This window comes from Saccopteryx bilineata, chromosome 2 (genome assembly GCF_036850765.1).
Source record: "Saccopteryx bilineata isolate mSacBil1 chromosome 2, mSacBil1_pri_phased_curated, whole genome shotgun sequence".
NCBI lineage: Eukaryota > Metazoa > Chordata > Mammalia > Chiroptera > Emballonuridae > Saccopteryx > Saccopteryx bilineata.
The window spans coordinates 137,435,335-137,462,761 of NC_089491.1; the positions used below are offsets into that span (position 1 = coordinate 137,435,335).

General features: G+C 34.9%; 1 protein-coding gene across 3 annotated transcripts in view; it reads left to right on the forward strand.

The window, feature by feature from the left end:
- The window catches only part of CCDC91 (coiled-coil domain containing 91), a 425,554-nt gene that overhangs the window by 305,435 nt on the left and 92,692 nt on the right, over positions 1 to 27,427 (forward strand). For all 3 annotated transcript variants that reach the window (XM_066258026.1, XM_066258025.1, XM_066258027.1), the window contains 3 exons: positions 7,159 to 7,251; positions 7,341 to 7,409; positions 10,848 to 11,024. In XM_066258026.1, coding sequence (XP_066114123.1) covers positions 7,159 to 7,251; positions 7,341 to 7,409; positions 10,848 to 11,024 — 339 coding nt within the window. The remainder of the gene's footprint in view (positions 1 to 7,158; positions 7,252 to 7,340; positions 7,410 to 10,847; positions 11,025 to 27,427) is intronic.

The following is a 27,427-nucleotide window of genomic DNA, read 5'->3' on the forward strand; positions in this document are numbered from 1 at the left end:
ATATATCTTTTGATCTCTGCGCTTATTTCTTCTTTGACCCATTCATTTTTTAGAAGTATGTTGTTTAGTTTCCACATTTTTGTGGGTTTTTCCCCCTCTTTTTTGCAGTTGAATTCTAGTTTCAAGGCTTTATGATCAGAAAATATGCTTGGTACAACTTTGATTTTTCTAAATTTGCTGATATTGTCTTTGTGGCCCAACATATGGTCAATTCTTGAGAATGTTCCATGTACACTATAGAAAAATGTGTACTCTGTCGCTTTGGGATGAAGTGTCCTGTAGATGTCTATCATATCCAGGTGTTCTAGTATTTTGTTTAAGGCCACTATATCTTTATTGATTCTCTGTTTGGATGACTGATCTAGAGCCATCAGCGGTGTATTGAGGTCTCCAAGTATGATTGTATTTTTGTTAGTTTTTGTTTTAAGGTCAATAAGTAGCTGTCTTATATATTTTGGTGCTCCTTGGTTTGGTGCATATATATTAAGGATTGTTATGTCTTCTTGATTCAACTTCCCCTTAATCATTATGAAATGACCATTTTTGTCTCTGAGTACTTTTTCTGTCTTGTAGTCAGCATTATTAGATATGAGTATTGCTACGCCTGCTTTTTTTTGGGTGCTGTTTGCTTGGAGTATTGTTTTCCAGCCTTTCACTTTGAATTTGTTTTTATCCTTGTTGCTTAGATGTGTTTCTTGTAGGCAGCATATAGTTGGATTTTCTTTTTTAATCCATTCTGCTACTCTGTGTCTTTTTATTGGTAAGTTTAATCCATTTACATTTAGTGTAATTATTGACACTTGTGGGTTTCCTACTGCCATTTTATAAATTGCTTTCTGTTAGTTTTGTATCTAGTTTGATTCTTCTCTTTTGTTTTTCTATCATTTGTTTTTGTTTGTTTGTATTCCATACTTTTTTATTCTGTTGCTACCTTTTTTAAGTCAAGTGTTTTTGTGGTGTTTTTTTCAAGGGTGGTTACCATTAAGTAATGAAAAGGGTACCTACCGTATTCATTGTAGTACCCTATCTTATAAGTATTTCTGCACTTCATCGTCCTTTGCTACTGTTAATCTCCATCCTCTCCCCCCTTTTTTTCCTTTGTTGTCACAGTTTAAGTTTGGTTTTATTGTGTTCTTGGTGGAGCTGTTACTTGTGGTGTTGTTTTCTTTTGTTCTTTGAATCTGGTTGGAAAACCCCCTTTAGTATTTCCTGGAGTGGGGGCTTTCTGTTGATAAATTCTCTCATCTTTTCTGTATTTGTGAATGTTTTTATATCTCCTTCATACTTGAAGGATAGCTTTGATGGGTATAGTATTCTTGGCTGAAAGTTCCTCTCTTTCAGGGCTTTAAATATTGGGGTCCACTCTCTTCTAGCTTGTAAAGTTTCTGCTGAGAAATCTGATGATAATCTAATAGGCCTTCCTGAATATGTTGTACTCTTCTTTTCCCTGGCTGCCTTGAGAATTTTTCTTTGTCATTGGTTTGTGTCATCTTTATTATGATGTGCCTTGGAGTGGGTTTGTTGGGGTTAAGAAAACTCGGTGTTCTGTTTGCTTCTTGAATTTGAGGCCTTAGTTCTTTCCACAGGCTTGGGAAGTTCTCGTCTATTATTTGTTTGAGTATATTCTCCATTCCATTTTCTTTCTCTTCTCCCTCTGATATACCTATTATTCTTATGTTATTCTTTCTGATGGAGTCAGACAATTCCTGTAGGGCTTTCTCGTTTTTTATTATTTTTAAGTCTCTTTCTTCTTCTCTCTGTTGTGCCTCAAGTTGTTTGTCTTCTATTTCACTAATCCTATCCTCAATCTGGGCTGTTCTGTTAGCTAAGCTTGTTACCTCGTTTTTCAGCTCGTGAATTGAGTTTTTCATTTCTGTTTGATTTGTTTTAATAGTTTCAATTTCCTTGGTAATATATTCTTTGTGTTCATTGAGTTGTTTTCTGATCTCCCTATATTGCCTTTCTGTGTTTTCTTGTATATCTCTGAGTATTTTTAAGATTTCTATTTTAAGTTCTCTGTCATTTAGCTCCAAGGCTTCCAATATGTTAAGTCTTTTCTCCATAGATTTTTCCACATCTATTTGTGTTACCTCTTTCTTTTGTATCCATAATATTCGATTTCCTCTTTCTTATTGGCATCTGAGGGTGGTCTTGTTGATAGCACTAATTAGAATTAATAAAGAGTAAAAAGTAAAAAAAAAAAAATGGTAAAACACCCCACAAAAAAAAAAAAACAGTAATAATTTATTATTTCCCCCTTTTTTTCTTTCTTCTCTTTCCCTCCTCTCCTCTCCTCAGGGAAATATCGTGCCTATATTGGAGGGCCTGATTTGGGGTGAAGAGTTCAAGGGGCAAAAAAAGGGAGTAGGGACCTACTAAATGCAAAAAAAAAAAAAAAAAGAAGAAAATTTTAGACAAGCATAAGATGATTTGCTTGTAAGTGATGGTCAACTAAGAGATATAATGAGAGGGATAAGAGGGAACCAGAAAGAAGGACCAAAAAAAGAATAATAAAGAAGAAAAAAATAAAAATAATAAGTAAAAATCTGTTGTATTAAGTGGAGCGAAGACTAAATACAATGGAGATCTTGGGTTGGGAGGACCCAAAATGCCACAAAAATAAACAAACAAGAAAAAAACAAAAACAAAAGCAAAAAAGAAAAATAAAGCCAAAAAAAGCCTTGAGTCCCAAATTAACTAATTTGTTCGTGATTGAGGATTAAATGGGAGGAAAGTAAAACGAGAAAAGAAAAAATGAATAGAAAGGAAAAAATAAGAAAAAGAGAAAAACGAAGGAAGAAATAAAAAAGAAAGAGAAAAAAACAAAATAAAGCAAATCAAAAAAAAAAAAACAAAAGAGGAGAGAGTGAGAGTTAAGTGTTTTGGAGTATAACCTTAAAGGAGGGTGAGGATGAAGAAGAGAAATAAAATGTAACACTTATGGGTAGTGTAGTTCAAGAAAAGGGAAGCATAAGATGGGCAGAGAATAGAAGGACCGAGGTGGAGGAAATAAAGGCAATAAGATAGAAGAAACAAACAACAACAAAAAAAAAATTAGTGGGACAAGTTGTAAAGTCTGTGGATTTTTCTTGATTTTGAGAGGTTAACTTCTTCCTTTTTCTTTTCTCTCCCTCTTCCTGGTCGGTGACTCTGTACCCCAGGCTCTGCCCCTGTGTCACACTTAGGTAGGGATTTGCAGTTGATGGGATTCTATGGCAATGTCATATAATTGGCTTTAGTCTTGCTGGTAGTCAAGGCTTGTTGGCGTTTGCAGGGTCCAACGATGAGAGAGTTTGCTTTCCTGGATTCTCTCTCCTAGTCCCCCCTTCCTGAATTAGCAGCCTGGTGATCCAGCTATAAGGCTGCAACTGCTTCTGCCTGGGGAGTAAGAGGCTCAAAGAGCTGGGAAATCCCCACTCTATCCCCACTCAGTGCAAGGCTTTGGGAAAGGCTCTGGCAGTCAGGGCCTCCAGTGTAATCAGGCGGGGGTGGGAGTCAATTGTTGTCAAGGTGACTGTTCAGCGCCTAGCATTCAGTTGGACCTCTCAACCCAGGCTTTCCACACTTTGTAGCCTGTTTTGGCTGGGAAGAAGTGGCACTAGTCTCTGCTTGCGACTAGTGTAGTATAGATCTTATTATCTGCCAAGTCCCTCTTGTTAGCGTTTATCCCTGAATATGGAGGCTCTATCAATCAGAAGTTGCCCCCGCCCCTTTAGTGAGAGGCACTAAAAAATATCACGCCTCTTGTCTTGGGTCGCTGAACTGAGAGAGATCTTATCAATTAGAACTGAGGGTGCGCAGATTTCATGGGTTAAGCTAATTTCAGTGATTGGGTCGCAGCTGTGCTCCCAAAGGTATTTTAGGCTGCCTGCGTGCGCCCCTCCCCCAACGCTTGATTGTTAGCTTGAATGTGCCCCGCCCACGGAGAGAATCTTCCAAGTAGAAGACCACCCTGGTGCCTCTCCCACTCGCCCTGCCGCTGGCGGCTGGATCGCACCAGGCGCAGGATAATGGGGCACCCTGGGTGTGTGGGCCAGTAGGGCGCTCTGGGCGTGTGGAATGCCTAGGGCACGCACGGGAATGGGGTGCTCCGGGCACCGGTGGCTGGAGACTCTCACTCGCAGTGCGCAGGCCGCTGGGAACGTTAGTGGTGCTCGCTCTGCAGGACCGGGCACGCGCCCGCGGCTGCTCGCGGCCGGTGGCTGCTCGCGGCTCCCGAGTGTGGGCGGTGCTCGCTCTGCAACCAGACCGGGCACGCCGGTCGCTGCTCGCGGCTCCTGAGTGTGGGCTGACTCACCACAGGCGCACTCCCTGGCGGCTTGAATGAACGTCGCTGCGGTAGCTTCCTCCACACCCTCGTCTCTCAGATTCAAGTGATAACAGTCCTTTCGCTTTCAGTTTGTGTGGAACTCCGGAATGCTCCGAGGATAAATTTTTCTGTTTCTAGTTGATAAATTTGTTGTGATTTAGGGGAGATCTGTCGGACGCACTGCTCACGGCGCCATTTCCGTGACGTCACTTCCCCGGGAATTTTTCATAAGACTATAATTCATTAATTTCATAAAGATACATGTACAAAACTTAAGATTTTTAAAAAGTAAAATATTCCAAACAACATAAATGTGCAGAGATAAGACAATGGTGAAACGAATAATTTAATAAAAAATAACACAGTTATACTTTATATAGAAATAAGTGACTACCATTGTTGAGTGCAAGATTACAGAAGAGCATTTATAAACATGCATCTACATATTTAAATACACAAAGAGCTCTCCAGAAGGACAGGTGCCTAAATGTTATCAGTGATTTTCTTTGGGTAAAGGAACTCAGGATGATTGTCATTTCTTTACATTTTCCACAGACTTTTATAAAAACAGTTTATTTTACTAAACTTTATATGGTTTTTGATAAGCTATTAGTGAATTATTACAAATTAACTGTGTTTAATTTTAAGACACACTCTTCCCATGCCATTCAGCATCATTTGCGAAGCTTTTTTTTTTATTGATTTTAATGTGGTGACATTGATAAATCAGGGTACATATTTTCAGAGAAAATATCTCCAGATTATTTTGACATTTGATTATGTTGCATACCCCTCACCCAAGGTCAAATTGTCTTCTGTCACCTTCTATCTGGTTTCTTTGTGCCCCTCTCCTTCCTCCCCCACCTTACCATCATACTCTTGTCCATATCTCTGAGTCTCATTTTTATGTCCCACCTATGTATGGAATCATATAATTCTTAGATTTTTCTGATTTACTTATTTCACTCAGTATAATGTTATCAAGGTCCATTCATATTATTTGAATGATCTCTCAATATAAGTTGATATTTGTTCATGAAATTATTTTAGTAGTATTCTGATAAGAACAAAACTAGAAGCATCAGTCAGTTATTTAAAGCCAAATAGAAGTGAGACTTTACCTGACCTACTACTTGTATTAAGTAACTTTAGTTACTACTATGTAATAACTAGGAAATACTGGGACTGTTTTTTAGCTATTAGGTAATTACTGCAGGTGATAATGTGTACAGGTATTATGATGATGAAGTGCTTTACGAGAGACCTGGCAGTTACGTAGCCTCTTTATTTCTCAGATCACTCACCTGAAAATGAGGAAGAATATTGCCTATCTTAGCAGTTTGTTGTGTGGGTTTAATGTGGTACAATTGCATGTAAAGCACTATTAACAGTGCTTGAAACTTTTAAAGTGCTCAAAATATGTCAGCTATTATTATCTGTAAGTATAAAAAAGCAATAACCTAATTATATTTTCTCAAGTACATTGTTTCATGTAGGGTCTATTTTATGTAGTATGCTTTTTTTAACTGTTAATTTGGGGTTTATTCTTGTACAAGAAAGCTCAAAAATAATCTTCTTGAATAGTAAACTGTCAGAATTAAGAAATAATCTTCAGAAATTAATTTTCTGAACATTGCATTGTCAATTTAGCTAATGTCCCCTCTGACTAGCTCTTGTTGGACTACTAGAAATACTAGGACTAGAGTAATTAATTATTTCTATTAGTCTGACTTACTAACATACAGCTCTTTTTATGAAGAAATCATTTCCAAAATTATTAATGACTGAAATCTATTCTGTAGTTATTTCTAATTTTATTTGTTCTATTTTTATGTTTACCTCTGCCTCAAAATCTAAATTAAATATTTTTGGCCTCATATGAGAATTATATTAATCATTTTTAAGTCATTTATTTGCTTCATATAACACATTTTTTTCTCATGTGTGTTTTTAAATAAGATTAGGTATTGTTTCTGGTTCTATGAAATTTTGCATGCTTCTAGACTTTCCTAGAAAACAGAATTAAAGTCTGTGTTATTATTATATATTATATAGTAAGTCTGCTGCTTTGTTAGCTGCCTTCCACAAATTCATATAGTACCAACAATTTCTCATAATTGTTTCATGATTTGCCTCACATTTTGGATTTGTTTTCTAAAAAAACCCCCACATCTTTCTTGTGATTTTTCTTGACAAAGATAAAAAGTTAACAAAACTAGGAATAATAGATTATCTTAACTAGACATGACTATTTTAGTCACTTATTGTAGACCACCTCTCTAAAGAAGATTTAAGTCAGAACAACTTTGAAAGACATAGAGCTGTTTTTAAATACTGGATATCAGAATAAATTTATATTTAAAGGAGGCTTCTATATAAATAGCATTCTAAATCTGAGAAAGTATCTTATTTTTCCTTTGTAACTGAAAGAGAAATCTTTGTGAATAAGAGTATATATAGTATTTTCTTTTCATTGTATTTCTCCATAAGAAAACTGCTCAAAACAAGTTCTGAACATCTGGCTCATGAATATTGAATATAGTGCAGCTACAAAAGTCGAATTTTCTTAGAAAACTCCATTCAAAATCCAAGTGCCTAATTCATACTACCTGGCTGATCTTTCTGTGTGTTTTTTTAACTATACATTGGAATAAACATAAATACTTATATTTGCACTGTGTACTTTAACATTAGCTATCCCATAATATTGATTGTTTTCATAGAATCATTTTTTGAATTTGAGATAAAAGCCAATGTTATCAGGCAAATAAATTTCATTAGCTATTGTTCTTGTTGATAGATTATAGGCCTCAGCGTGTAATCACAATCCATTTATATTTTCTTTGTAGCATCAGAGGCTCCTTGAAATGCTAGATACAGAGAAAGACCTGTTAAAAGAAAAAATAAAGGAAGCTTTCATTCAGCAATCTCAAGAACAGAAGGTAATATACTTGGAGCTTGCTCAGAGTGTGGAAAGCATGTGTCCTGTTACTTCAGATAATACATTTAGTGTCTGTCTGATCATTTACAGGAAATATTGGAAAAATGTTTGGAAGAAGAAAGGCAAAGAAATAAGGAAACATTACTGTCTGCTGCAAAGGTATTTCCACCTGAAAACTTAGTGTGTTGTTTAATCCCAGTAATTTTTATTTGTTCTGTTTGCTAGGTTTACCTCCACCTCAAAGCCTAAGTTGAATATCTTTGGTCTCATATGAAAATTGTATTTATCACTTATTTACCCAGTATAAACCATCTGTAATAATAGGTTTTTTCTAAGTGGATTTAAAAATCTAAATTCATTAATGATACAACCAGTCTACTCTTATAAAATATTTTATTGCACAGAAACAAAAAGAATGTTTTTTTTACTTTTCCCCTTAAACTTTTAGGATACTACTGTTAGTATTCTTACTAAATTCACATTATACAAGATTATGATGATGTTGAAATGCTTATCATTTAGGTTAATAAATTGTTAAAAGATTTTTAAAAAGACACTAATTTCCACTTGGTATCTGATGGATATTATACAATTAGTATGTGTGAGTGTGCACATGCACGTGTATATTTATGTGTATATGTGTATGTAAATGTGTGTGTGTAATTATTGATCAGCATATGTGATTTTTAAAGCTGACTTTGAAATATCTCATCTGTGTAATGATTCATAGATATTAAATAGATATATACCAGCAGACACATGTTTTGTACTAACTTGAGGTTTGGATTTAAATTTATAATATTGAAAGTCTTAAATAACTTCCAGGGTGGAAGTTCAAGAGCAACTATGATTTTCTCTCTTAAAGAAGTTACAGTTAAGTAGGAAAAGTATTATTTATATAACCAAGAAGCAATGTATTAAATTATTATGAGTGTATAGTTAGTATTTCCATGTCATAGAAGTTTTTAACAATAAATTACTTGTGAAATGACTCTTGAAGGATGGCTTGTATTCTAAATTACATTTGAATTTTATTCGATAAGTAAGACTAAACACATTGATACTTCTGAATATTGGTGTAACTTAATGGTAATTAACATTACCTTTTGGAAATGGAGGCAACAAAGGCTAGAGGCAGAGAAAGAATTAACTGAGTACATCAGAAGTCTTACCTAAATCAGGGCAAGATATAGTGAGTGGCAGAAATAGACTAGTAGTAGTAGCTTGGAAAGGAAATAAATAAATTCTAGAAATAGTTAGAAGATGGGATGTTCGGTCTGGATGACATAAGAAGTGACCAAGTGTGAACTCTCTGACTATGGATTCAACAGAAACATGGAAAATAATACTATTTCTTTGATACAGAGATGCCTGTGATAAATGCAGGAGACAAAGTCAAGTAGATCACTCAATCTACTTTATGTTTGTAACTCAGGAGAAAGGAATGACTTAAGATACTAATAATGGCTTTTTTTTTTCAGTAGATAGATGGTAATGGAGCTATGGAAATTATTGGCATGTATAATCACCTCACAGGAGAGTGTAAAGTGAAAGGTGGTCCAAGGTTGGAGCCCTGAAAAAACAAATTTAAAATCCAGAGAAAGGAAGAAGTTACAAGAGCCGAAAAATCTCAGCCAGATTAATAAAAGAAATATAAGCTGCATTCTGTCATGCAAACCTAGAAAAGAGAGAGCTGCAGGGAAACAGAAGCAACTATGTAGAATGGTGTTTTGAAGTCAACAAAAATAAGTATTAAAACAACAAAAAATATCACTTGAATTAAAAAACATGAAAAGTATTGGTGAACATAGTAAGAGTAGTTTAAGAGAAGAATGGTGGAGTAAAATAAAAGTTCAGAAAGTGGTTATTGTCAACTTGCATAACTATTGTCAAATAGATTGTGAACTGGAAGCAATAGAAAAAGTAGTAACTCTAGGAATTAGGGGTGGGAAGTCCATGGACTTTACCGCCAAAGTAGAATGGTTTGCTTAAGGAAAATTCTTGTGTGTTTTTGAATTGCAGCTGAAGTGTAGATACTTTTTTATGGAACACCATTTTACTAGGATTACACAGACTTTAATATTTGGCAGACATTTTCTCAAAATAAGTGGAGTGAGCCCAGCACATTAAGGAAAAACTGACAGTCTTTGTTGCTAATGATAAAATTCGAGCTTTAAAGCAAAAATTGGAATTTTGTAAAATTTGTATCTGCTTTCTGATACTTAAAACTTTTCTGATGAAATTGATGGTAGTATTAAGAAATGTGACTTTTTTGTTGTGTTGTAATGAAATTTATCAATATCTGTAAGAGACGCATAACTCATTGATTCAATATATTCCAAGTAAGAAATATTTTAAAAATCATGCGTAGATAAAAGATTCATTCAGAGTACAAGAGAAGATTGTAATATAAGAGTACAAAAACTTCATTGACATGATCGTCTTTTTTTGTTATTTTGTTTGTTTGTTTGTTTATTAAGTGAGAGGCAGAGACAGACTCCCGCATGCACCCCAACCAGGATTCACCCAGCAAGCCCCTACCAGGTGATGCTTTGCCTAGCTGGGCTGCAGCTCCGTTGCTTGGCAACCAAGCTATTTTAATGCCTGAGGCTGAGGCCATGGAGCTATCCTCAGCACCTGGGGCCAACTTTGCTTGAACCATTTGAGTCATTGCTACAGGAGGGGAAGAGAGAGTGAAAAAGATGGGGGGAAGGGAAGAGAATCAGACACAGGTCACCTCTCCTGTGTGCCCTGATCGGGAACTGAACTGGTACTTTCACATGCCAGGCCAATGCTCTGTCGCTGAGCCAACTGGCCAGGGCCAATGTGATTTGATTTTCCTTATTGAAACTAATTTTCAGAACTACTTCTTATTATGTTTTGGTGTGGAATCATCAAGAATATCTACAATCATCTCAACCTGGCTACTAAATATTCCTTTCTTCTCTAGTACTTATCTGTGATAGACTGGACTTTTCCTTTTAAAATAGTTCAAGCAAATATCATTACAGATTAATACAAAAGGCAGATATTAGAATCTGGGTGTCTTCTATTAAGTCAGATATTAAGTAGTTTCATAAACATTCTTTTTACTTTTTAATTTTAGAAAATATAGTTATTTTTAATATAAAGCAGTGTTTGATAATATACAATGCATTTAATGTTATTAGCTTTAAATAAAAAACTCAATAGATATTTTAATTTTGTCTTGGTCTAAATTTTTAATATTGTAAATCTTAATATGTATAAGCAACATAAACAAAAGCTCTTTGAAGTCTTCAATAATTTTTAAGAGTATAAAGAGATTCTTGAACCAAGTAGTCAACAACTGTTACTTTAAGCTAAAGTTTGGTTTCTTTGAAGTTTAGACATGCCGTGGAAATATGTCGATTATTTATACAGAAACAAATTATTGGTTTTGTTTTACATCCATTATTAAATATGCATTAAAACAACAATGTCAGAACTAAATGCTGTAGAATCAAAGTTTTGTGTTTTTTTGGGTTAACCTGAGTCTGTTTTATTCAAAGAATTATTGTGCAGTCATCCTTTCCATTTATTTTGTTTTGGATATTATTTTTTGTTTTGTTTTTGAAGCTTGAGAAAGAAGCAATGAAGGATGCAGTTTTAAAAGCCATAGAAGAAGAAAGAAAAAACTTGGAAAAAGCCCATGCTGAAGAAAGGGAACTCTGGAAGACTAAGCATGGAAAAGACCAAGAGAAAGTGGCTGAGGCAGTTCAACAAGCTATACAAGAACAAAGAAAAATTAGTCAGGTTAGTAAAATTAATTCTCTGTGAATATATTTTTTCTTATTTTTTCCAAAATGCAATATCATTTTATCTTACTAAAAATCAAGTTAGTGGGCTTATCAACATGTAATTATTTTGCCTTTGGTATTAATATTTTAAACAAGTAATTCTTAACACATCTACATTTTTATTTTGTCATACTTATAATCTTACCTTTTTACTGTTTTCAAAAAAGTCACAATCCAAATTTGTGTTTTTGTTATTGCAGCTACATTAAGCTTCCTGTTTAATGTACTTGTTATTCTTTTTCACAAACAGTGCACATATACACACTCAAATCACTACAAAATAATATGCATATGTAGAGAACAATTTTATTAGATTAATTTATGTCTAATTCATAGTAATAATTAATAGAACCTCCTCTGGTCTCATAAAAGATATATGATATCAGCAAATATGACCTATGTACAATATAACTGAATAACTTGTATGAACAATTAAAAACTATTAATTTTATTTTTTATAACAATTTGCATGGTTTTATTTTACCAGAAAAAAATCTTTCCTTAAACAAGTATAAAAAGCAATAATAATAACAACAACAACATTCACATGATCCAAGTGTTACATTACTACCATTGTTTATTTAACTACACATTATAAATATAGCTAAAATGCCTAGTCTTTTGAGAACAAACAACCTAGATTCTTTTATTGCAGCTCATTAATTTTACTGAAGCCTAAAAACTCAATGCTTCTGATATCCAGAATAAATGTTGTACGTTTTCAAAAGTCATCACTTTTTATTCTTTTTTTTTTAAGTGAGAAGAGGGAAGATAAAGTGATAGATTCCCTCCCGTATGTGCCCTGACCAGGATCCACCTGGCATCCCCTGTCTGGGGTCCATGCTCAAGTCAACCAAGCTATCCTTAGCGCCCTGGGCCTACACTCAAACCAATTGAGCCACTGGCTGCCAGAGGAGGAAGGGAGAGAAAGAAGGGGGAGAAGGAAAGTGAGAGGGAGAGAAGCAGATGATCACTTCTCCTATGTGCCCTGACCAGGATTGAACCCAGGACTTCCACACACCGGGCTGATGCTCTATATCTACTGAGCCACCAGTGAGGGCCAAGTTTATTCTTAAGAACACATAGTTATTCATTTATTGTAAAAATTAAACAGATCTGTAAGTAGCATTTTGATAAGGTAACAGTAGTATAGTAACAGATTTTATTTTTTATTTCTTTTTTAATTAGAGTAATGATTACTTTATGATTCTATGACCTATTGTTAGTATCAATAAATATATATATATATGTATATTGAGCCCGTATTTTATATAAAATGCCTAATTGCCTGTCAGTTCAATTGCCTGGAATTCCATACCAGTAAGGTCAAGTTTGTTCTTTAAGTAGTGATTTGAGAGAGTTTGCTTAAACTGATTTTATGATCACATACCTCACTTTGACCCTCACATGGATGTGGGCTATTAGTCACCATTCATTGGGCAAGGTAGCATGAGTAAATCAGCACATAGTTATCACCCAAGCTGACAAATGTGTATCGTAAAGAATACTCTCTTCCAACTTGTTGAAGCATTCTTGTCTATAAAACACACTACAATATATGATACAATGTAAAATTTGTTCTCTATAGTTTTAGAACACTGTGAAGATAATCCAGTCATACCACGAATAAGTACATTTTGTTTCTTTTCCTACAAATGGTTATATATTTTGGGTGAGAGTGGGAGAAAAAAGAGGGGGAGAGGAAGAGAGAAAGAACAGAAAGAGAGGAGTTGTCTTGTGGCTGACATAGATGAATGGTGAACATTTAGCAGATTTTTTTTATTAGTTTTAAATTTTAATGACAATATTTCTTGGCAATAAATGCAGATGGTTTGGGCTTCAACTTCGAAAAGGCAGTGCTTTTAATAAGTTAATAAGTGCTTTTAATGAGTTAAAGACTTACTTGAGCATGCCTTAATGAGATAGCAGCATGTGGCCAAGGTCTTTAAAATCTTGTCCAATACCTAGCTCATGTTTAGGATTTTGGTTTTTTTTTTCAAACTTTTCGTACATGAGGGCTGCAACTTGATATGTCTTTCACATACCAAATTCTTTTAGATTCAACATTGATGGTAAAAACCTTACCTTACCCAAATTAGTTACTGTTAAGGTAGCAGAATGCCATGCCCAACTGGACGTGGAGTCTTTCACCAGCAGGAACATTTGCTCCCTTTCTACTCTTCTCACACACACTCCAGCTTTCCTACCTGTGACTGATATGCCTAAAACAGGGGCACGGCTTCTGGGCATGTCAGTGTGTAAAGTTTAGTCAAGCTTGTCTTTATTCCTTGACTAATGCCTTTTGCTGATAGTATTCAAAAGAAAAATAAACTGAGCACAAATTTTTATGAATCTCCCATCTTTAGGAAACCACTAATTTTGTTTTCTGCACAATGATCCTCAATCTTATTGTTGATAAATTTCTACCTGATATAATATCCATATAGGTTATCAGAAATATTTAATATTACAACAAATAGGTATATGAGAAGTTTGGTCGGTTGATTATCTTAAAGAAAATACTTATTATAGAATAAATCACAATATTTATATTCTTAAATTTAATCTATGTATGATTTTTTTCTGGAGGCACACCTTTGATAGGAAGAAAATGTATAAGCCCGCAAGATGGGAAATACTGGATTAACATTTTAATGCTGGCTTTTTAGGACATCAACAATTTACAGATTATTTATAGACATCATTCATCGATCACATTAATTCCCCAGAAAAGCAAATTAGAAAAAGCAATAAAGTATTACAGATTGCTTAGTCACAATCCCATGAAGTTAATTAAATACCGCAAATTAACTAAATTGCAGGCCTAGAAATAGAATCTGTAAATATACTTTACCCATGCGCTCCTAGTGATGGGAATCTGAAATCCTGCCTGTTGAACTTGTTCATACCATTGAGGATTTTGGCTGTGAGTTTCAGAGTTGTAATTAACATCCTTTTCAGGAAAATACCTGGGATATTAGACATTACAAAAATTGACAGAATGTTATTTATCATCACTTATATCAATAAGAAAAGAGTTGTTCATGTTCAAGTTTGATTTACTTGGTTTTATTCTAAACAAATATTTTAAGCTGTTAGCAAAAAAGCTATTTTTATGGAATTTGTTCTTCAGTTTGGGCTTCAGAAAGAGTAAGATAGTAGTTGTGGTGGTGGTGGTGGTGGTGGTAGGTTTGGCAATAATTATAACAATATTGGTTATCATTAATTTATTTTTAAGTACCAGGCACTTTCTAATTGTTATACATGTTTAATCTCGTTTAATCCTCAGAACCACCTTATGAGGCAGAAACTATTATTATCCCCATTTTTACAGTAGCAGAAATTAAAGTGTAGGAATACTATGTAACATTCTCAGGGCCATAACTTTTTGGAAGAGAAACAGTCCAGATCCAAAATCAGGCAGCTCACCTCAGAGGTCTTACAAGTTGCCACTGTACTATTCTTTCCCCCAGTGATTTCATCTTAGAATAAAGTACAACTTCGGCTTTTTGATTATTTAATGTATAACTTCAATAGGAAAAACTTGAAGGAGTTATTTTAACTTCTTTATTCAGTCAATAATGTTTATTAAGCATCTACCATGTGTTGACACTTTTGGAAGATTTTGGTATATAGCATCTAACAAAATCGACAAGGTCCCTAGGCACTCATGGAGCTTATATTCAAGTTAAAAAAAACTTTTAATAAAGAACGTACTTCCATATCCTGATATAGGCTGTGAAGAAAAATAATCAGGGTTATGAATTTAGTTGAGAAAGGATGTTAGGGGACTTGTGTAGATAATGAACTTAGAAAAGAAGCCAGAAAAAAAAATGCATACTACATGATTCTATTTATATGAAATTCTGGAGAAGGCAAACTAATTTGAAAAAAATCGATTGTTGCTTGAGAAGAGAGGGGATGACATTTATTAAGGTGATAGAAATGTTTTAATTATAATTGTGGCAGCGATTACATTTGACAATTCATGATGATTAAATTTTTTGTGTGCAAATAGTATTTTTATAAAGCTATTTAAAAAAATAAATGCGTATCAGAATAAATTATTGGATAGGCATTGATTTTAGGTGGTGACTTCATTTGCTAAGATGAGGAAGGATTGAGTTTCATGGGTGTAAAAAAATCTAATTTGTTCATATTTAATTAGAGGTGCCTGTTCTTAATCCTAGTTAGAGGAAATTTTGAGTAGGTAGTTCGAATACGGTTCTGGAGTTCAGGTGGATTGTCAGTACTGGACATCAAAAATTGGAATTGATAAGAATACAGATGGTATTTCAAACCAAATAAGTTAAAAAAGACAGGATTCTATAGGACATTCTTGTGTGCGATGTGGCCATCTTCTACCTAGAAAAAATATGGCCTCTTCAGATTAACGGTGTAATAGTGGAAATAGTCTCACACCTACAATTGTAGTTCAGATGAAACAGTCAAGGTATTAAAGTTATTGGTGCTTTCCCTATCATTCTGTTCTCCAGATAGAGAGGTCAGGACTTCATCTGCATTTCTAGGAAGCTAGGGTCACCAGTATAAACATCAGCTTCCGCCACCTTCTGCCCATCTCCTGTCCAGTTCATTGTATCCTCTAGTTCTGTGGCAGCTAGTTGGGACCCATGTAGCCCAAAGAGCTGTTGTCCAGAAAACTGCCAACCTCTGGGGTACTGACTGAAGAGATTGATGTGGAAAAGCCTGGGAGCTGTTTTTCGCTTTGTTTTGTTTTGTTTTAATTCTAAGAGGTCATTCCACAGCACTCAAATATTTCTTTATTAAAAAGAATTCTGAAAATAAACCTTGTGATTAGCAGTAATTAATATCTTTGGACATTAAGTCACACTAGTAATTAGGGAAGGCTAGATGGAGCATGGCAAAGTAAAAAACAACCAGTGTCAACTTGAGTAGCTAAAATTACTCGTGAGAAAGTAAGGAAAATAAAACAGCTTCTGCTTTATACTTTATCTCTCGATTTTCTCTGTGTTAAATAGGGTCATTAACTGAGGAGATAGATTTTAAATTATGAAATAAAACGCAGTACCTAAGGATGGGGCACATATTTCTTCGAATTTATTTGAGAAATAGTTTTGTTTGGCCTTGGTCATAAATTAAGCCTAAGTCATGGTATTGATTAGGGATTTGTATATTTTTTTCTGAGATATTAAGTAGAAAGTTTGACTTTGACTTACTTGACTTTCATATTAAGTTAATTCTGTGTACCTTGAAAAGCTTTGTTAAAGAAAGGAAAGTGCATTTGTTATTTACACCAACGTGGGCAAAAAGAAGAGCCATTGATTTTGCTGTTGTAGCAAAGTGCTGTAAAAGGACTCCAGTGCATACAGACACTTAAACTGCTTCTGACGTTGAAAGCTCTTCATAATAGTTTATAACCACAGCCACTGTAATTTGGGGTTATGTTTTCCCCAAAAGCCACAGACATTACAATCAGTGGTTGAGTTTTCTTTGAGAAATTTAGTATTGCCACCTGACCCTTCTTTTTTAAAAGTAAATAGCCTTTCTGTTTTAGCTTCGCAGGCCAGATGATTTCACAACACTAAAATAATTTTTCTGTATTGACTTAATTTGTTTTGAATCATTAGTTTGTTTTAAAATTTGTATTTACAAAATTTTGATAGTAACCTACCTAATTACCGGTAAAAATCTTCATTACATTTTAATCGCCAAGGGTACTGGATCTAGGAACAAGTGAGCAAATGATACATCAACTTACCTTTCCATTTCCTGAGACTTTTTCCTTCCATTAAATTTCTTGGTTCATTCAATGAGATAATCATCTCCCAGGTTATCCAATCCAGAAAACTGAAATTTCTCCTGAACTCTCTCTCTCTCTCATCTCCATTTTTATACCTTTTTAATCATTAAAACCTTTCCATTTTACTTGTTAAATAATCCTTAAACATACACACTTTCTTCCTGTCAGCTCTCACTATCTAAATTACAATTCTTACTGCTTATCTTGACTTCCTACATTGACTTCTTTGCTTCCAATTTTGTCTTCTTTCATTTTGGAATAAAAAAGTGAGTGTTATTCTCCCCCTTGAAACTCTTCATTGCTGCCCTGTAACCTATAAAGTAACATTCATTCTACTTAGTATGAATTCTACATCTTTCAGAGCATGTCATATAAATCTTTCAGTGTCCTGGTCCCTCCCTCTCTGGCTAATCTTCCACCACCTGCTTCACATTTCATGCTTTTATTACCAATCTGCTGGTCCATGTACCATGCTTTTGTAGAGTATTGGACCTTTAGTCATGCTGTACCTTCAGCCTAGAATGCCGTTGCTGTCCTAACTGTAAAACACAGTCTTATTGAATAATTTGGATTTCTTTTAACCCCCAAAATTTATATTCTACTTCTCAGATTAAATCAAGTATTTTTCCTCTCTGGTATTCAGTCTCTAACTACCACTACCCAGCCATATCGTATTGACAGGATCTGCTTTTATCTTCTCCATCAGATTCAGCACCTCGAAAACGGAAACTGAGTCTTGAACGAACCACAATAGGTTATAAAGTGGTGCAGGACTAGCACTGTTTGGAGATAGACTAATCTTTTAAAAATGGACTTGATCTTTAAACACACAGTTTGGCTCTTTTAGAGTTTAGGTTGCTTTGAAACAGAATTTTAACAAAAGTTGGGTCACCAAAAGTAGTGCTTTGTGTTATGATCCCCTGAATCTTTAAGTACTATTAACTCAACATAAATAGATTTAGTTTACTTAACATAGTGCATGGAACGTAGTCTATATTTTTGCTGCTGAGATGCCCACTGCTGCTGTTGATACTATTATTATTACTAACTTCTTAATCACCCTGTAATTTTAATACCCAGCCTTGCAGGGGTCTTCAAACTTTTTATAAAAACCACCCACTTTTGCAGTGCTGGTCAACCTGGTCCCTACCGCGCAACCAAACAGCGCTGCGATTGGCCCACCATGAAAGCTGGACCACCCACTAGTGGGCGGTAGGGACCAGGTTGACCAGCACTGCAAAAGTAGGCGGTTTTTATAAAAAGTTTGACAACCCCTGCGGGCTGTGGTTTCCCACCTGCATCAAGGTGCCCTGAATACTGTAGTGAACTCACCAAGGTGCTGAAGGGTATTTTTTTTTCTTTCTTTTTCTGAAGCTGGAAATGGGGAGAGACAGTCAGACAGACTCCCGCATGCCCACCAGGGGCGACGCTCTTCCCACCAGGGGGCGTCGCTCTGCTGCGACCAGAGCCACTCTAGCGCCTGGGGCAGAGGCCAAGGAGCCATCCCCAGCGCCCGGGTCATCTTTGCTCCAATGGAGCCTTGGCTGCGGGAGGGGAAGAGAGAGACAGAGAGAAAGAAGGGGCGGGGGTGGAGAAGCAAATGGGCGCTTCTCTTATGTGCCCTGGCCGGGAATCGAACCCGGGTTCCCCACACGCCAGGCTGACACTCTACTGCTGAGCCAACCGGCCAGGGCCCTGAAGGGTATTTTAAATAATAGAGCACAACACAGAGATCCTTGAGATCTCATGGAAACCAGGTGAACTACTAGCTTCTCCATGATCTGTCTTATATTTCTTCCTGTTATATCATATCTTAGTGAATCTGGGTTTGGTTTAGGGATTGCTATGATAAAAAGCAAATACCGTGCAAATGTCAATGTGGAACAGGAAATGAGATTGTTATTGTCTGATATTATGCCAAGATTTACTAAGTTGTGCCATTCCAAGTGTGGACAAAACTCATAAATAAATAACTGTGGTTGAGGAGGAAATAAAAATATTTTTCTTTCAATTTTTATTCTTAAATAGCTTTTAAGTTATGATACAATTAATTAATAACTGGAACAATTAGGTATTTCTTTTGGCTTAGTGGGCATTATGAAAAAGTATTCAGGCAGCAATGGAGCCATGAACTGAGAAAGTTTGGGAAGCTTTAACCTAGTGCATACCCACTTTTTCAGGTGCTCTGGAAGGCACTAGAAATTTAAGATATAATACATATAATTAAGTAGATTTTCTTTGAAATGGAGAAACAAATCCATTCATTCACTGAAGGTAAATTAGGCATCTACATGCTGTACCAGATACTTTGCTAGAACTACCAGAACTAGAATACCACTGAAGACTTCACTGGCAGAAGAGTACTGAGGGTTGAATATCCATTATGGAAGATTACCTTGGCAGCCTTCAATGTGAGTCTGAAGTTAAGAATACTCCCTGGAAATTACTAGAATACTTGACATGCAAAAAATGGATAGCTTAACCCAAGCAATGGCTGTTAAAATGGTGAAGAAAAGACAAACATTTTGGAGGGGAAAGACTGAACCTGGTGACTGGAAATAGGATATGAAATCAAGCATGTGTCTGAGGCATGATATTTTAGAGAGTGATAAAATTCGTATAACTTTGTATCTGGGACAAAAAACAATTATTTTTAGTGTGTTCCTATTCTGAGCAATAATGAAGAAACAAAAGTAATACATTTTACCAAACTGGCAAGATTTAAGTGCTTAAGAGTTCTTTAGTTATATCACTTATTGCTATTAATTTTATTTTCAAGTAACAAATATTCTATTTATACTATATTTATGGAAAACAGAATATTTTTGTATTTTTGGACTTCCTCTGTTTTATCAGCTTTATAGTTTTATTATATTTATACAAGTAGGTGTAGTTGAGACCATTATACCCCACACACATATTAACATCTGTATTTCACAAGTTTCCTTATAAGTTGTTTTACCATATGACTACAGATTTTTACTGAATCCTTTGTGCAGTGATACCACTGTTTCTAACCACAGTGAAGCATTCTATGAGAGGATAAAAAATATGTTGAATGATAAAATCAAGAAATATGTCATTATGTAGAATTTTTTTCTTCTTTTCCAAGTGAGAGGAGGGGAGATAGAGAGACAGACTCCCGCATGTGCCCCAATTGGGATCCACCCAGCAACCACCATCTGGGGTTGATGCTCTGCCCATCTGGAGCCATGCTGGCAACTGAGCTATTTTTAGTGCCTGAGGTAGAGGCTCCAGTTGAGCCATCCTCAATGCTAGGGGCAGTGTGCTCAAGCCAATCAAGCCATGGCTCTAGAAGGAGGAGAATGAAGGCGTAGGGATAGAAAAGCAGATGGACACTTCTCTTGTGTGCCCTGACTGGGAATTATGCCTGGGACATCTACACGCCAGGCCGATGCTCTACCATTTGCCAGAGCTTCATTAGGTTGAATTTTAAAATTAAATAATATTTTTTAGAACTTGTCTAAAGGGAAAAAAAATATTTAATTGTGAATTCTCTTGTGAGTAAGGAAGAAGCAAGAGACTGTGAAAACAAGGCCAGCTAAATTTTTAATAAAACCAAAGGTAATTTCTAGAAATGAAAGCTATAATATTGGAATTTAAAACGTACTGAGTAGAACTTCTTATTCTAGCCATCACAATATAAGCCATGTGGGACTATTTTCACACACACACTAAAAAAACACTATAAAAGTTGTATAATGTATTAAAAAGATTTTATGAAGGCATTGTCAAGCTGCAAATGCAGATAGGATTGGAGGAACTTCAATAGTGGAGAAAATAAAAATGTTCAAGGTGAAATTAACAACCAGGCTTTAAAAAGCATTTTCTATTTGGCAGCATGTAGAATTAAAGTTCAAGCAGAAAACATCAGTCTTATAAAGTTGAGGAGGCAGAAGTTCAGGCCTGCCAACAGGCAGATTTTCAGAACAAATTCTCAAACAGAAATCAGTGTCAAGCCTGACCTGTGGTAGTGCAGTGGATAAAACGTCGACCTGGATGCCTGAGGTCGCCAGTTTGAAACCCTGGGCTTGCCTGGTCAAGGCACATATGGGAGTTGATGCTTCCTGCTCTCACCCACCTTTCTTTCTCTCTCTCTCTCTCTCTCTCTCTCTCTCTCTCTCTCTCTCTCTCTTCTCTATAAGAAAATAAATAAATAAAGTATTTTAAAAAGAGAGAGAAATCAGTGTTCAGATACCTGCCCACTCCACAAGTCTGTGGCCAGATTCTAAGTTGCATATGCAGAGGGAAGACTCTTAAAACCCATCAACAAAAAAATAACAGTTGGGAGGTTAAGGAGTTAACCAGACACTTTGGCTGATAAGTGTGTGAAAAGGTACTCAATATAATTATTCTTCCAGGAACTATGAATTAAGACCACAGGTGAGGAGCCAGTTTTTCCCTGCCCTGGGTATGAGTCTGATAAAGGGACTGGAAATCCTGAGTGTTGGTGATGATGTGGAGCAGTTGGACCCCTCATACTTTCTTGGAGGAAGTGTAAACTTGTCTACCCAAGTTTTAAAAGTGTGTGGCATTATCTACTAATTGGCCCAATGCATGTATACCCCGATACCTTCATTTCCACAATTATTTATACAGCTGTACCTCGGAAATATCACAGGTTCAGTTTCTGACCACCACAATAAAGCAAATATTGCAATAAAGTGAGCCACACAAATTTTTTGGCTTCCTAGTACATATAAAAGTTACATTTATGCTATATTGTAGTCTATTAAGTATATAATGGCATTATGTCTAAAAGCAATTTACATGCTTTAATTAAAAAATACTTTATTGCTAAAAAATATTAACCGTCCGCTGAGTCTCCAGTGAGCTGCGTTTGCTTCGCTGGCAGAGGGTCTTGCTTCGATGCTGTTGAAAATGCAGTATCTGTCAGGTGCGATGAGTGAAACCCAATAAAACCAGAAATGCCTGTGTGCTCAACAGAAGTCAGTGCTGCGTCCACTAAGAGATTTGTAAAGGAATGATAAAAAGTGCTTTATTCATAATAATCCCAAATGGAAGCATTCCAAATATCCACTAGTAGTAGAATATATGAATAAATTGTGGTAAATTTATATAAGGAACTCTATACCAAAATAAAAAAGACAGTGTAATGATACACTCTACAATATAGATGAATCTCAACAATAAGTGAAACAAAAGCCAGCGAGAAAAGCATAAATACCATGATTCAATTTTTATGACCTTTAGGAACAGAGAAAAATAATCTATAGTAATATAAATCACAATAGTTGATATTTATGATGGGGAAAAGCATTAGAGAACTTTCTGAGAAATATATATATATTTTTTCATCTGGGTAGTGGGTAAGTGGGAATATATATATATATAATATATATATATTTATAAAGCATGGAACCATACACTTAAGATTTGTGCATTTCACTATGTGTAAAAATTTATTTGAAAAGCTAAGTGCACAGAAAAATGTAATCGTTACTAAAGTAGTTATTTAAAAATTGTGAGAAGCATCAAAAGTGGTACTTCAGAGAAAATCATAGCCTTACATACCAAATTAGAAAATAGAAAAGACTAGAAAATAATGGGCTAATACTTTCAATTTATTACAGAAGTTAGAAATAATAGAATAATCCAAAGAAATAGAAAGAAATAATAATGACTATAAAAGACATAAAATTCACAAATCTTTGACAAGATTGATGAAGAAAGAGGGTTATTAATTTACACTTTTAGAGGAATGAATAAGGTGACAACATAGATGCTATACAAATTTAAAGTTATATAAGCAGTATTAATAACAACAGCATCAACAATAAAGCTTAAATGAAGTGAAAATTTTCCAAGAAAAATATAAATCCAAATCTGGTACTAGAAGAATTAGAAATGCTGAATAGTACTCCTAAAGCTATAAAATGTATCTATATTTTAAAAATACTCATTTGTTTCTATAAAAATATATGTAGATACTCCCCTCTCCAGTAGATGGAAATTAATTTACCTCCCCTTGAGTGTTGACTGGATTTAGGTGTTCATTTCAAATTAATAGATTATAGAAAGGGAAAATATGTTATCTTTACACTAAAAAGAAACCTGGCAGATACCACTTTAACCAAATGATCAAGGTTGACATTTCTAGTGATATATTATATGCAGTGCCCCTCATATGATATAATTAAAAGTATACTTCCTCTTTAGCATTCTTTTCCAAAATCCATAACCCCAGTCTAATAATGAGAAAAAAGAGACAATTCCAAATTTCTTCAAATACTTGAAAAGTACTCTTCACAAGTATCAATGCCATAATAAGAAAAACTGAAAAACTGTCATAGCTTAGAAAAGACTAATGAGATATGATGTCTGAGTACAATGTTTTACCCCTAGATTATAATCTAGGGGTATAATCCTGGAACATAAAAAAAATATTAGGGAAAACTGAAATACAAATAAAATCTGTAATCTGTTTAATATTAATATATGATGTTAATATTAAGGAAAGCTAGATTAAAGGTATAGGAAGGCCTTGGTTTACAACACAGTTTCGTTCCTATGACAATGCTATAACCCGAATTTTGATGTAAATCAAAACATGCCCTAGCCTAAGTCACTTATGTATCCTAACACAGTTGTAAAATTATAATCTAGACCATAAAAACACAACTAAGCCATAGAAAAAAGAAAGGGAGATAAATATACTGTACTCTACACTGTAATATAGTAAAAAAAGAAAATGACTAAAGAGTTAAAAAAAAAAAAAGCCTTACCTTTATTCCTGTGGTTGGCTCACACACTGGAAGGGGGTTGCAAGGTGGGAGGGAGCGACCTATTAGGAGGAGGAAGCTGGAGAGGCAGGAGAACCTGCAGAGGGTAATGGAGATACTGGGTCAGGTGGATCAGGATTGCCTAAGGACCATGCAGGAGACGCTGGAGATGATTCTGCCTGTACTACAGGTGTTCCTCTCAAGAACTGGCTGATGTCGAAGGTACAGGATCTGTTGCAGGCCTCCCTACCTGCTTAAAGAATTGTTCCAGGCTAGTCTGGAAGGTTGATGACATCTTCTCTTCCAAAATCTGCCTGTAGCATTGCAGGGCAGCCATAACAGCTCTGTAGAGTGTAGACCTTATTGAATCTGTGTACGGCATAAGCCGAAACATTCATGTCTCAATTTTTTAAAGTTTTTATGGGAGTGAGCGTCATAAACTTGAAACATTATATGTCAAGACTGTCATAACCCAAGGACCCACTGTACGAGAATTCATGTACTATCTTTGCAATTGTTTTGTAAATATAAAATTGTTTCAAAATAAAAAGGTTGACATATTTTTCTAAGACATATCTGGTTAAAAAGAGCAGATAGACTACTCGTTTTTTATTTCCTACTCCCTTCAAAAAACCTCACTGAAATAAAAATCTACTGAAATGGGACCCTAAGCTAGAACCAGAGATAACTGAGAATACCAATATACATTGTAGAAACTTCAAAAGCTTAGTAGTTCATGGCACCAGATACCCCTGGCATTGAGTATAAATATGGAGCTTCAAATAGAAGAAAAGTTTAAACGTTGTTTAATAGGCAGTTAGTTCTCCACTCATTTTTTTCCAATTCTGGCAGAAAGCTGAGGTTCTCTGCAAAAAAAATTAAAAAATAAACATTGCAGGGTCTCTGGATTGAGGTCACTAAGCACAGTTGAAGATATAGGTGCTATAATGTAATGGGGTTGGGAGGGGAACACAGTGAAAAGTTTTATGCTGCTTATTGCAATCCTGAGTTATTTTTCCCCTGCCAGTACTCAGAGTGCTGACAACCAGACAGGAAATTGGAAGATTCTTTTCTGAGGAATCTAGACAGCTGAAGAAAAGAGACCTAAATATATTGGTATCAAAAATTGCCTCAAGGAAACAACCCAGCCAGATTACTCTGCTATTAAGATCACAGTCCATAAACCACAACTGCAGGCACAGAGATGTTACTCAGCATTTTAGTGCTTTACTCTTTCAACATGAGCAAGTAGTCAAGTATGAACAGTCAAGTTCTCAGGAAAAGCAGAGAATAAAACCGATGCCACAGAGACATGAAAAGTTAAAGAAATATATCACTAATTTTCACAGAGATAAGAGAAGATTTTACATCTATGAAACAGGAAGAAGATGCCATTTTTTTAAGTCAAATGAGAACATCAGAAATTGAAAATATGGTACAAAATTAAAAACAAAAATAGGAGTCAGACGATGAAGTTATAGAAGTTTTCTAGGAGAAAGGGTGTAAAAATACAAAGAAATGGAAAACAGGAGTGAAAAGATCAGAAAATAAGGCAATCAACTAAGGAGGTTCATTAGCTGAATCATAGGATTTTGAGAAATAAAAACCAAAATAAAATGCAGGAAACAATTTATCATCATTATCATCATCATCATTATTACTATTGTTCTTAAAGTAAAATACTTCCAGAATTGAAGCACATAACTTTCTAGATTGCAGGATATGAATTTCTACAATTTGTATAGGTAGATGTATAACTAGGTTTGTCATGCATATTTTGAGAAATGGGAAAAATACATAAAAGTTCTCATAGAAGAAAAATATGGAATTGAGTAATCAGAATGTAATCAGACTCAACAACCTTTAAAACTGCAGCAATTTCCAAGCTAGAAATCCACACTAAGCAAAGCTATAAGTGTGAGGGTAGAATAAAGGCGTGGTTTTATTTTTTCTTTCTTTCTGACAAAGGAGATACTAAAACTTTTCTTCCCATGTTCCTTTTCTCAGGAATCTCCTGTAGTGAGGTGCTCTATCAAAATGAAAGAATAAATCAAAAAAGGAGAATCCTATGGTATTTAGAAAGCTGGAGAGACTATTCAAGAAAGATATAGTGAATCCCCAAAAATATGCCTGAGATCCCCAAATAGACAGCTATATAACAGAACTAGAGAACAGTTCCTGTTTGGGTATATATCCCCAGGAAGATAAAGGTAATAGAATATATGTATCTTTGAAAATATTGAGTAGATATATAAACAATTAGAATTTGGAAATCAATTCATAATACACATTTGCTCAGGCCAATATAATGTGGCTTTAGTAACATTGTGTCATTTCTGAGCCCAAGTCTAAGAGACCCTACATTCTTTTTCTCTTTTGCAACTCTGTCCAGCAGCTATGTGGAAAATCCTGAGCTAGTCTGCGAAAGCACGGGAGATCACAGGAAGGAAAAACAGGGCTATTAGGTCTGATTCTATTCTAGTACTAGTGGTCAAATCAGCCCCAGCAGTTGACTGCAGAAACCTGGGAGAACCCTGTTAAGACCGAGGGAACTGTCCAGCTGAGCCCAGCCCAGATTGCCAAAGCAGAATCATGATCTAAAATCAGGGATTGGCAAACTTTTTCTGTTAAGGGCTAGATAGGAAATACACTGCTCACAAAAATTAGGGGATATTTTATCGCTTCATATTCATTTTGAAATATCCTCTAATTTTTGTGAGCAGTATATTTTAGAATGAATGGGCCGAAAGATTTAATTAAAAATATAATGTAGGTGCTTACATATAAGAAAAAACAAATATTTTGCAAGGTTTTTATGTATGAAACTCAAAATATAGTAATCATATATATTTTTTTATAATATTTGGCTCAATTGTGGTTCAAGATTAGGTATCCCTGACATCAAAAAAGGTTGCAAATACTCATATATTAATACTGATATGAATGAGACTCTACAAGTTTCATCTTTTAAAATGTCTTTCACACTAAATTTTGATATCAATCAATGAGCATATGATTTTAATTGACAGGCATTTTTAGAATTAGGTTCTATTAGTATTTTCCCTTTACCATATAATTACAATGCAGGCTAACTACTTCCAATTAAAAGTTAGAAAAAAGTATCTCAGTTGCACATTAAATGGATTTTGAAATATGGGAATTTTATTTGTACTTGCATGTGTATCTAAAAAGCACTGAAAGAACTGTAGATTTAGCTCATCAATTTGAGTAGGAACAGTAGGCTCACTTGTCTTTTGAATTGTTGATGCAGAGGAAGTCTGTAAAGCAGTTTGACTACTTGTGATTCAAACACTTATTTTCTGAGGAATGTTTTCATAACCATGCGAAACTTTTAAAATAATATAGAATTAGATAATATGCATATACTTTGTAGAGAAGCAAAAATAATTAAAGCACACAGTTGCCCCAGAAATTTTTTGATACAATGGATTACAGTCCACATACCAGAATTGAGTTAATTTCTGATATTTGTTCCATAAATAATTTGACTGTTTACAGTCCTTAACTAAATTGCACTGATAAAGAACAAACAATCACAGACCATTTATTAGTTCAAAATCCAGTGATTACTGAAATGAATGGTAGATTTAATGGATACTAAAGCATAACTATACCTCAAGCAATAAAGAGAAATTTTAAAATCTTGTACAGACATGTCACATAAGCTTTTAGCCCTAACTGACATTCATCATGACTTATTTATAACAGCATAGAAACTGATTTTAGTCATTCACTTTTTAGAAAAATTAGTATGTAGACCTCTTTTTTTTTAACACTTAAAAACTAGTTATA